The sequence below is a fragment of the Phalaenopsis equestris genome, unplaced genomic scaffold (assembly GCF_001263595.1).
Source record: "Phalaenopsis equestris unplaced genomic scaffold, ASM126359v1 Scaffold000090, whole genome shotgun sequence".
Lineage (NCBI taxonomy): Eukaryota > Viridiplantae > Streptophyta > Magnoliopsida > Asparagales > Orchidaceae > Phalaenopsis > Phalaenopsis equestris.
The window spans coordinates 597,111-608,580 of NW_018164532.1; the positions used below are offsets into that span (position 1 = coordinate 597,111).

The following is an 11,470-nucleotide window of genomic DNA, read 5'->3' on the forward strand; positions in this document are numbered from 1 at the left end:
CAAATGAACTCTAAAGACATATTTATAGTTAAATCGAGCACATTGACGGGAGGAATTCAACAACTTAAGATCACTCAATTTTGAAGTTATTAAGACCCTGAGATCATGAAATAAAAAAAAAGCTTGTATGATCAAGAGGAGCCAATATAAACTGTCTAATCCAGTGGTTAGGGAAGTTACGTGCCAAATGACCAAAACTCTCCTACCTTAGAGGCTATAAGTAGGCCCCTTATTTTCACTTGAGGGAAAAAAAGGGAAAGAAGAGGAATTTTAGACCTTGTTCTAGGCTAAGAACCCGGTGTTAATTTTCGGCCTTTGTAGCTGCTGACCACCATAAACTATTACCTATCAACCACCATTGATCACCGCCTATTAACCACCATCGACCACCGCCGATGGTCACTAATTGTTGTTGCCTACCTCCAGCCGTCGTTGACCTTGCATGCAAATTTCGTGTCTCAAATATGACCGCAACATATAACACCCATGTTGGAGACCCGATGATAGCTTCCGGCCTTTTTATTAGTCGACCACCGTGTGACCACCGTCGACCATCACCACCTCCCGGTGCTGACCAACACTGACCACTTCTTACGGTTGTCATAGCCAAAACACAATGGTTGTTCATAGCACCTGTATTTTTCCTTACGTTGTATAAATATAAATATAGTATTTCGTGTGAAATTGTAACCTACATTTATATTTACACCAAACACTACATTTTACACCAACTGCAGCATTTAAGTTGGTGTTTGGACCCCTTTTCTATTGCAGACACCGACTACAATGTCTAATCTCTATGGCTAATTAGTACTGCTACAACCATCATCTAATCCTCTATGGCCAACTATTTCAATTACAGTCAAGAACCATGACTGTTGTAGTCTAATTATGGCTATCATAACTAAACTATTATCGTACATTTATGATGATCAATTTTATAATTTCATCTTCTCTAATTCAGGAGAATAGTTAACTTATATACTTAAAATTACATAATATACCATTTTGGATGGGCTCTGTCTTATTATTTTATTTTTTCTTTTCAGAATTTTCCACATAGATATTACTTTATGGCATCGAATTTTTCAAAACTCGTCCATTCTGATGTGAAATTAAGAACGCCGGCCCTCAATAAAGCTTTTATAAAACTCGTCCATTCTGATGTGAAATTAAGAACGCCAGCCCTCAATAAAGCTCTTATTTTCAGAAAATGGTGTTCTGAATCATCCATTGGTGGGACACTTCTGGCCGGCAAAAATTATTTTATATATATCTATATATATGTGCACTTATAAACTAACTTACGAAGGGTCGCATAATTTGATTAACGAATATGATAATTTTAATTTAATATGATATATATGCGTGAAGATTGAGTGCTTATAAATTGTTCGGTTGCCATATCAGTGGAGCTCGAACCAGTGCTTCTCTCTCTTCGCCGCCTAACTTCATCTTCCTCCGCAGTCTAACATCTTCATGGATATGGAGATAGGCAGGTCCATGCCGGAGTTCTCCGGCCATGGTGAAACTCCGGCGGCCGGAAAACGTTTACCTTTCTGTTTTCCTCGAGTCAGCTCAGTGAGTTGTTGAATCCTTGTTCCGATCGATTAAATTGCATGGCCTTCATTTCTTAAACCTCCTTTTTAGATGAATTGATTAATTATTATTATTATTATTATTATTTGATGATGAGGGCTGCTAAAAGAGGAAAAAATATTCCGTCCGGACGTCCGGACGTCCGCACATCCGGACAATCAACCACCAGTGGCCACATGCGTGTATTATGTTGCGGCCGCCGATGACTGGCTGTCCAGACGTCTCCTAAGAGTGATAAATTTAATTTAGGTGTCAAGCACCTAAACTCTAATATTTAGATTTTAACCACCTAAAATTTACATCTTTCACAAATTTATCACTCTTATACAATTTCCACCCTTTCATACATAAGAAAAAAGTGCTTACAAGTAAAAATCGAAGTTTGGACGTTTCATGCATAAGTATGGGGATTATGTTAAATTTTCTTTTTGTTAAGGATAATTACATGCAGGACACTAAAATTATTGATATTTACAAATCAAGCACTTAAGTGACCTTTCAAACTACGGAACAGAAGCACTTACGTGTGCCACGATCAAACTATTGTGATTTTGACGAAAATGAAAAGTATCAGCTGGAGATTTATCATGACCTCTGATATTTGGGGAGAACTTGAAAATTTGATGGAAGAAGTTGCTTGATTTGCAAATATCAATATTTTGGACGCAACAATTGTTCCTAATTTAATCTCCAGCACCTTTGGATATATTATCATAATTATATTTTTATATTATTATATCATATCATGTTGTTCATGTTTTTATATCTATCTACAACAATATTGTTTTTTCGTCCGATTACAATTATTTATTTATTTTCTTAATCTTATTGTGGGCAGAATAGTAATTATTGGAGAGATATTGTTCTGGCTTATAAGACGCTGGGAGTAGTATTTGGAGGTCTTGTTACTTCACCTCTGTATGTTTATCCCTCCATGAACCTGCAATCTCCTACAGAAGAAGATTATTTGGGTATTTACAGCATCATGTTCTGGACTCTGACTCTGATTGGTGTGGTGAAGTACATCTGTATTGCTCTGAATGCCGACGATCACGGCGAAGGTGAGACGTACAGTTTATGTTGCGGATAACGTACGTGCGGATTGTGATGAATGCCATCATAATACTGCCACGATACTAGCAAATCAGTAACTATCCGTATCTATTCTGTCCGCACGTAATATTGCTTAGTTTCTTTTGTTTTCTCGTGGAGTGTTTATGTGCATGCGGCATAATTCTTATATATGTGTTTACATAGCTAACAACTAAAATTTACTTTTTTACATTTATAGCTCGCTACTCTTTGTATCACATACGTAATAAGATGGTCTATGCAAAAATTGAAGTTTTGGTGATAGGCATGTAAATAAGTAGGAATTAAGTGGTATCACATACAAAATATTACTATTTTATATCAAGTGATCTCTTATTATTTCTCTCACTCATTCTTTTTATCATTATATTATAACATTGACTTATATTAATATTATTTTCTTTCTTACATAATAAAAAAGTCCGCTCGTGAGCCAACTTGAACTCGTCGACTTATGAGCTAAAGCTCGAACTCAATTAGTTAATCAGACTCAACCTCAAGTCGAGGGTAATTCGAGTTAAATTCGATCTGTTCACATTGCTAGATGTGTTCTATAATAGCTTTTTTTCTCCTATATGAATATTGGGTCAGTTGGTGGAGGAAACATTTCGTCTTGACGGTCAACCATCGGCGACCACATCACCATAAGCGTCATCGGCGGCGGGTGATGTGGCCATCAATAGTTGGCCGTCCTGGACGTCTGAATAAAATATTGGTCCTACTAATATTATTTGTGTGCTTGATTTGCCTATGTCGGCTCCTTGCAAGGCAATAATTGATCGCACTAATTGATATGTTCATCCTTCTTTATGCAAATTTCTTATTATGGCTTCAATAAAAACTTTTCCTTCTGTGGAAAATTAGGTATATACACCAAATAAGGATTTCTTGCCTTGATGAATCTAAAACTTTTCAATCTAACTGATTAGCTTCGACAATATTATTTAGAAGATTATGAGGTTAAATTCAAATCAAAATATTAAATATAACCCTAAAACACGAAAAATATTATATCCGCACGTCCGCACAACAAATTGTTGGGCGCCACGTCGCCCAACATTAGCATGTATGGCGACGTGGCGCCAGCACTTGGCCGTCCGAACTTGTAGTGTCCGGACATAAAATTTTCTCCTAAAATATAAGCATGATAGACATCATTATTTGAGAGAGATTTTTTTTTTTTGTGAGTGGAAGGAGTAATTAACTTTGGGTGCATATATGAGGTTTTAACTTTTGATATTCGTGTGTGTTGGAAGATTTGTGCTCGAAGATTCGCGGCGTTAGAGTGACTATTTAGTGTCTTAGTATCGCACGAAAATCCAACACACATTCAAATAATATAAGTGATAGGTAAAAATATCATAAGTTTTTACGTGGAAAACAATGGAAGTGAAAATCCCACAGAGCCTAGCCCAGTCATCATGATCTACTGTGAATTTGTGACTACACATTTTCTCGAAACACAATACTCGTTGCGCAACAATCAGGAGTGATTGTATTTGAGAGTAATTACTGGAAATTTAATATACCGTCTTCAAGATGAGTCATTGCACAGAGTTTAGGACGATACACTGCTCCGTCAGGTGTTTCGTTAATCAATAACTTATGCCAGGATTTTGCAACGTACATCGTGATTTCACAAAGCATTTTCATTGCAATGAGCATGGGGCCGCCAACGGTGGTCGACAACAGCTGGCAAGCATTTGTCGCCGATGGCCGATGAGCATTGGTCGATGATGGTCGGTTGCTGTAGGAGTGGGAAGCGTTCACCAGGTCTTCGATTCAGAATGACACTGAAATTTAGCTCCTTCTTTGAGAACTAGCTGTAGATTCATCTCTTCTTTTAGTTTAAGGCCTAGATCCCCTTTCACAAAGAGTCTTGGAGTGGCTTCCTTACAAATAAAGAAGAAATTCATACCATTCCAAAAGGCAGTCTTGAGAGATTCCCCTAATCAAAGAATATTTTATGGACATTTAAGTGACTTAACGATGTCATAATCAATTGATATTAGACTCATTGATTTTGTCTCATTGAAAGACTCGATTTGATTATAAACTTGTCAAATTTGGAATCCATATGATCTTCCAATTATCCACTCAAAATTTTCAAAAGTAAAAAGTGATTTAATGACTTGATCCGAGCTTTATTCGACTCGGATTTGACCAATTTTGGTGTCATTGTGTTTGTCTTATCAAACTGGTTAGTTTGACTACAAGTTTGCTGAAATCAGAGTTCTAAATAATTTTTAATTAAAGCATGAATGTTTCTTGTTAAAAAAAAATGCTTTGAGATACGCGCCAATCACTTCGAGATTCCTGTCAATTGTCAAATTTTATTGATGATGTATAGGATTTAAATGAACCACGGTCTAAACATTTTAACAAATCTTATTAAAATAAGAAAATTTTACATACACAAATCTTATGTTTTTTTTTGGCACTTATAAGCTGCCCCAAACGGACCCTAAGACTTTTCAATCTAACAGATTAGCTTGAAAATATTATTTTAGAAGATTATGAGGTTAAATTCAAATAAAAATATTAAATATAACCCTAGAATATGAAAAATATTATATCCGCATGTCCGCAGCACAAACTATAGGGCGCCACGTCGCCCAACATCAGCGTGTATGGCGATGTGGCGCCAGCACTTGGCTGTCCGGACTTGCGGGGTCTGGACATAAAATTTTCTCCTAAAATATAAGCATGATAGACATCATTATTTGAGAGAGATTTTTTTTTTTTGTGAGTGGAAGGAGTAATTAACTTTGGGTGCATATATGAGGTTTTAACTTTTGATATTCATGTGTGTTGGAAGATTTGTCCTCGAAGATTCACGGCGTTAGAGTGACTATTTAGTGTCTTAGTTTGCACGAAAGTCCAACACACATTCAGATAATATAAGTGATAGGTAAAAATATCATATGTTTTTACGTGGAAAACAATGAAAGTGAAAAACCCACAGAGCCTAGCCCAGTCATAATTATCTACTTTGAATTTGCGACTACACATTTTCTCGAAACACAATGCTCGTTGCGCAACAATCAGGAGTGATTGTATTTGAGAGTAATTACTGGAAATTTAATATACCGTCTTCAAGATGAGTCATTGCACAGAGTTTAGGACGATACACTGCTATGTCAGGTGCTTCGTTAATTAATAACTTATGTCAGGATTTTGTAGCGTACATCGTGATTTCACAAAGGGTTTTCATTGCAATGAGCAGGGGCCTGCCAACGGTGGTCGACAACAGTTGTCAAGCATTTGTGGTCGATGGCCGACGAGCATTGGTTGATGGTAGTCGGTGGCTGTAGGAGTGAGAAGCGTTCACCAGGTCTTCGATTCAGAATGGCACTGAAATTTAGCTCCTTCTTTGAGAACTAGCTGTAGATTCATCTCTTCTTTTAGTTTAAGGCCTAGATCCCCTTTCACAAACAAAGAGTCTTGGAGTGGCTTCCTTACAAATAAAGAAGGAATTCATACCATTCCAAAAGGCAGTCTAGAGAGATTCCCCTAATCAAACAATATTTTATGGACATTAAGTGACTTAAAGATGTCAGAATCAATTAATATTAGACTCATTGATTTTGTCTCATCGAGAGACTCGATTTGATTATAAACTCGTCAAATTTGGAATCCATATGATCTTCCAATTGTCCACTCAAAATTTTCAAAAGTGATTTAATGACTTGATCCGAGCTTTATTCGACTCGGATTTGACCAATTTTGGTGTCATTGTGTTTGTCTTATCAAACTGGTTAGTTTGACTACAAGTTTGCTGAAATCAGAGTTCTAGATAATTTTTAATTAGAACATAAATGTTTCTTGTTAATGCTTTACCAAGTTTTAAATCACTTTTGAAAATTTTACATACACAAATCTTATGTATTTTTTTACCTCACTTAAATTTTGATATTTACATTCATAGCAATTCAATGCTTTAAACGAATGCTTGAAAATATGTATTTCACTTTTAGAAAACATGATATTAGTGTTATATTTTTATTTAATATTAAAATTTTTATGGCTATGTGTGTAAATATGAAAGTTTAAAGTTGAGATATGTAAATACACACTTAGTTTTCCATTGCATAATCTTCATAATCAAGAACATTTTATTTATCTTCATATAAGACAAAAAATTACCATAGAAAAATATTGTCATGCTCAACGGAATCTCTCCATAGTTGAAGTTACTATGGTAGGACTATAATTATGATTATAGGGTAATACATTTAATTAGAGATGTTCCAATGAAAATATCAACAAAATTCATACTCAGTCTATGAATTCATATGCATGCACAAAGTGAAACCCTTACACGACATCAAATAATTCTATTATTATGACAATAATGTAATGTTTCTTTTTTATTGTGACATTCGATAATTAACAATATTTTCAAAAAGATGTCACTTGCATTCAAGTTCAACGATTGGATTTTTCTATAGTATATGTGACTGTTTAAAGATAAAAAAGAATATTACAAAAATTTAGTAGAAGAAGAACATTCAATCTCACTGGTTTTGATGAGTTTACATAAATGTAGGAGGAACTTTTGCTCTCTATTCACTGCTTTGTAGGCACGTCAAAATTGGCATTCTTAGATCGAAGAATATTGATTCAAGCTCGTGTTCTAATGATTCTATGATCATGGAAACAAGAAGTAAACTTGGAATGTTTTTAGAGAAAAGTGTAATCGCACAAAGGATTGTGCTCTTCATATCAATGGCAGGAGTGTGTATGCTTATTGGTGATGGCATACTTACACCAGCTATTTCAGTTTTATCAGCTATCGATGGGCTTAGAGGCCCTTTTCCTAAAGTAAACAAAGGTAAGTTTCTCAAATAAAAGTACTAGAAAGAATACATAATCTTCAACATATTCTCTTACATACAATAATTTGAAATGTTGTAGCTATTGTGGAGGGTGTTTCTGTTGCTGTGTTGGTTGCTCTTTTCTTATTACAAAAGCATGGCACTTCTCGAGTGAGTTTCTTATTTTCTCCTATCATGGGAGCTTGGACCTTAATTACTCCTATGTTAGGTGTATATAGCATCCTGAAATGCTATCCAAGCATCTTCAAGGCTTTGTCACCTCATTACATAGTACAATTTTTCTTGAGAAATGGAAGAGAAGGTTGGCAATTGCTTGGGGGTACTGTTTTGTGCATCACAGGTATATTATTCTTAAACATTGTTATCTTCTTGTTGACAAAAAATTCGAAATGGTTTTTTGATTTTAAGATGCGGCCAGTTTAGTCTCAATTTTTTGCAATACTTCAATTTAAGCACCAAGGGACTAAACTAGGACCATTATATTTTTGTCATGATTACTATACGAGAGACTCTTTGGATCACTTCCTTAATATTCAAGGGGCTAAAATGGAGCGCTGCAAAACCCTTGACTAAATTCACCACATTAAAGTAGTCAGGGCACCATTTTTGGATTAAAATTGTTCATTATTCTAGTCTAAAAATGTGTAAAGATATCAATTTTGCCTTTTTTTTATCTAGGCGCAGAAGCAATGTTTGCTGATCTAGGCCATTTCAATAAAAGATCAATTCAGGTATGTGATTGTAAAGTTTGATCATGAAATCTCCAACAAACTAGTGGATTCTTAATTAATATTTTATTTTTATAAATTTCTTACCTTTTAATAATTGTATAATATTGTCGATCTCTTCATATTTGCAGATGGCCTTTCTTTTAACCATATATCCTTCATTGGTCCTCACATATGCTGGCCAAACTGCCTATCTCATCAGACATCTAAATGAACATAGGGATGGATTTTATAAATTTGTTCCACATGTTGTGTATTGGCCCATTTTTATTATTGCAACACTTGCAGCCATTGTTGCAAGCCAATCCCTAATATCTGCCTCTTTTTCTGTCATTAAGCAATCAGTATTACTTGATTATTTTCCTCGTGTTAAGATAACTCACACATCCCATAAGAAAGAGGGCGAGGTCTATTCTCCTGAAACTAACTACATCCTCATGGTTCTATGTGTACTGGTCATTCTTTATTTCGGAGATGGAAAAGATATAGGGAATGCATTCGGTATGATAAGTCAAACTTGTTTCAAGTATATTTTGTTCAATATATCTAACAATTTTATTTCACATAAAATAAAATTTGATATATTGTTCATCTATAACATTCATTGCAAAACAAATCTAATCGCTTCCAGGTCTATGATAACTAAAATTCAATCAGGATACCTTGAACTAAATTTTTTTATTCTTTTTTCATTCGTTTTCCTTTCATATAAAATCATATTAATGCACATAATTTGTTGCAGGTGTTGTGGTTATACTTGTAATGCTCATCACAACAATACTACTGACAATAGTCATGTTGATTATTTGGAGGACTCCACTCATAATCGCCATGCTATATATTGTTCCATTTTTCATCATGGAAGGAGTTTATACAAGTGCGGTTTTCACCAAGATCCCTGAAGGTGGATGGTTTCCTTTCATAATTTCTATCATCCTTTCATTCATAATGTTCTCTTGGTACTATGGGAGGCAGAGAAAGTTAGAATATGAGATGAACAATAAAATCTGTATAGACTACCTGAATGAAATCATGTCAGTGCCACAAATAGATAGAGTTCCAGGCCTGTGCTTCTTCTATACCAAGGTACAAGGTGGGATTACACCATTATTTGGACGGTATCTGAAGAACATGAGGTCCTTGCATAGGGTGACAATCTTTATCACTCTTAAATATATGTTAGTTGCCAAAATGAATTCTAATGAAAGAATTATCATAAGAAAACTTGGGATTAATGGAATATATGAGTGCACAATCTACTATGGTTATGCTGATTGCATTACTATGGAGGGAGATGAATTTTTTTCTGAAGTCAGAGAGAGTTTGGAACAACATATCAGGATGAATACAGATGGAAATTCTCCTTTTATTGAAGAGGAACTTTTTGAGCTAGCAAAAGCAAGAGAAGAAGGGGTTGTTCATGTCAGGGGGAAGGCTCTTTTTCATATAAGTAAGAAGACCAACTTGTTTGATAAGGTTTTACTTGGATTCTATGAGTTTTTGCATGGCAACTGCAGATCTGCATTGTCGAGCATGGGCATTCCCCTTCATCAGAGAGTGGAGTTTGGTATTCTATATGAGACATGAATGTCATGATAGAGATGTATGACACTTTCTACCTTTTGTTGTTTAAGTGTATGACACTTTCTGTTTATTTGTCATGTTAATCTCATAAAAGGTAGACAAATTCCAATATTTTCCTAAAGTTTGTTTGACATTATTAGTATATTCTAGTCCATCATAAAAAAATATGAAGAATATATTAATAATGACAATTATCTTGATAACATTACACTAAGGTCGTAAATTTTGAATTGATTTATATTCCTTACCTAATCTAGAAAACCTTTATTTGCTAAATTCTTTTACCATTTGTAATATGATCGAAATCAATCAAACACTTATAAACAACTTCTATCAAGTAGAATTTTTTTTCAATAGCCCCTTTAAAAATTTACCACTTTAAGATCTAAACTAATGTTTCATAAGCAATAAACATTTGTTGACAATTAAATTAACAATGTTCACAAAATGACTACAATTTAAATTAATTTAAACGCTATATTCAATATGAACATGCTAACTAATCATGTTTGCTCCATTTACATATTAATTTATATGTTAAATGTTGGCATCCATTTATAATGCGATACATACGGAACATCCTCGTTGAGTGCACGACACTGTAATTGAGGTATACACCATCATAGTCGTGCCCTAAGGCAATCATGGCCAAGCCAGCTTTGCTTCTGATATCCTTCAGGTTGACGTTCATTCCTGTGACACATGGTTGTATCTTGTTGATATGGACATTCCCGTGGTGCAGACTGTTGACTAGAGTTCCCGCACCGTGTTCAAACCTTAAGTCCAAGGCTCATATAGATGGATTTCATGTTGGAATCACTTTGCTCGACGATACGTAGACAGTTCGGCCTCTCAAACTCTTTTGATACTCATTTATTGTTTCTACGGAGGTCCAAGGACATGAATTGCTCACATTTGATTCTCCAGAAGTCCCACGAGACTTGGAAACCACCTTAGCGAGCTTCTCCATAAGCTTAATTTTTCTGGGTTCCGGCATGACAACGCCTAATTTAGGCATGGCCACACCCAGTTAGTGGTGTGACCATGCCTAAATCGGGCATGACCACGCCAAGCCGCCCTAAACTGCCTAAATGAGCTATAGTCGATGTGACCACGCCCGAAGGCGACGTGACCACTCCTGCTCAGCATAGGCTACAACATAATTACGCTAAAGTATAAGCATGAGCACGCCCAAATCTCAGCAGGGGCGCCCAATTTCATCGATTAACGTAACCATGCCTACGAGTGACATGACCACACTGCCCAAACAGAGTGCCCAATGTATTTACACCGAGCCTCAGCCGTGGTCACGCTAGGCCTTCGTCTGCGATGCTTTAAATAGTGGTGTGACCGCTCCTAAATGAAGCCATGTAGTCCTTTTATGACTTTGTTAATGTCATATTGTAGGCCCTGAGTGCGGATAGGCTGCCGCTCATTTAGGATATGATGATTCACCATCTATCCTTATGGCTCGGTTAGACCCTGGAAACATAGTTTGGATCTTATGAGTTGACTTAATTATTTTTTGGGTCTCGTATACCGATAAACCACTACTCATTTGGGATGTGAGGGATTCACTCTTTGCTCTATGACATAGCGAGAGGTTTAAAAACATAAAGATGTTTTTGT

General features: G+C 35.6%; 1 protein-coding gene across 1 annotated transcript; it reads left to right on the top strand.

The window, feature by feature from the left end:
* Positions 1-1,511: 1,511 nt before the first annotated feature.
* Positions 1,512-9,844, top strand: LOC110020062 (probable potassium transporter 17). The gene is made up of 7 exons (XM_020718036.1): positions 1,512-1,581; positions 2,438-2,660; positions 7,241-7,525; positions 7,609-7,869; positions 8,208-8,260; positions 8,389-8,758; positions 9,000-9,844. The coding sequence occupies exons 2-7, from the start codon at positions 2,534-2,536 to the stop codon at positions 9,842-9,844; spliced, it is 1,941 nt and encodes a 646-aa protein (XP_020573695.1). The 5' UTR covers positions 1,512-1,581; positions 2,438-2,533.
* Positions 9,845-11,470: the final 1,626 nt, after the last annotated feature.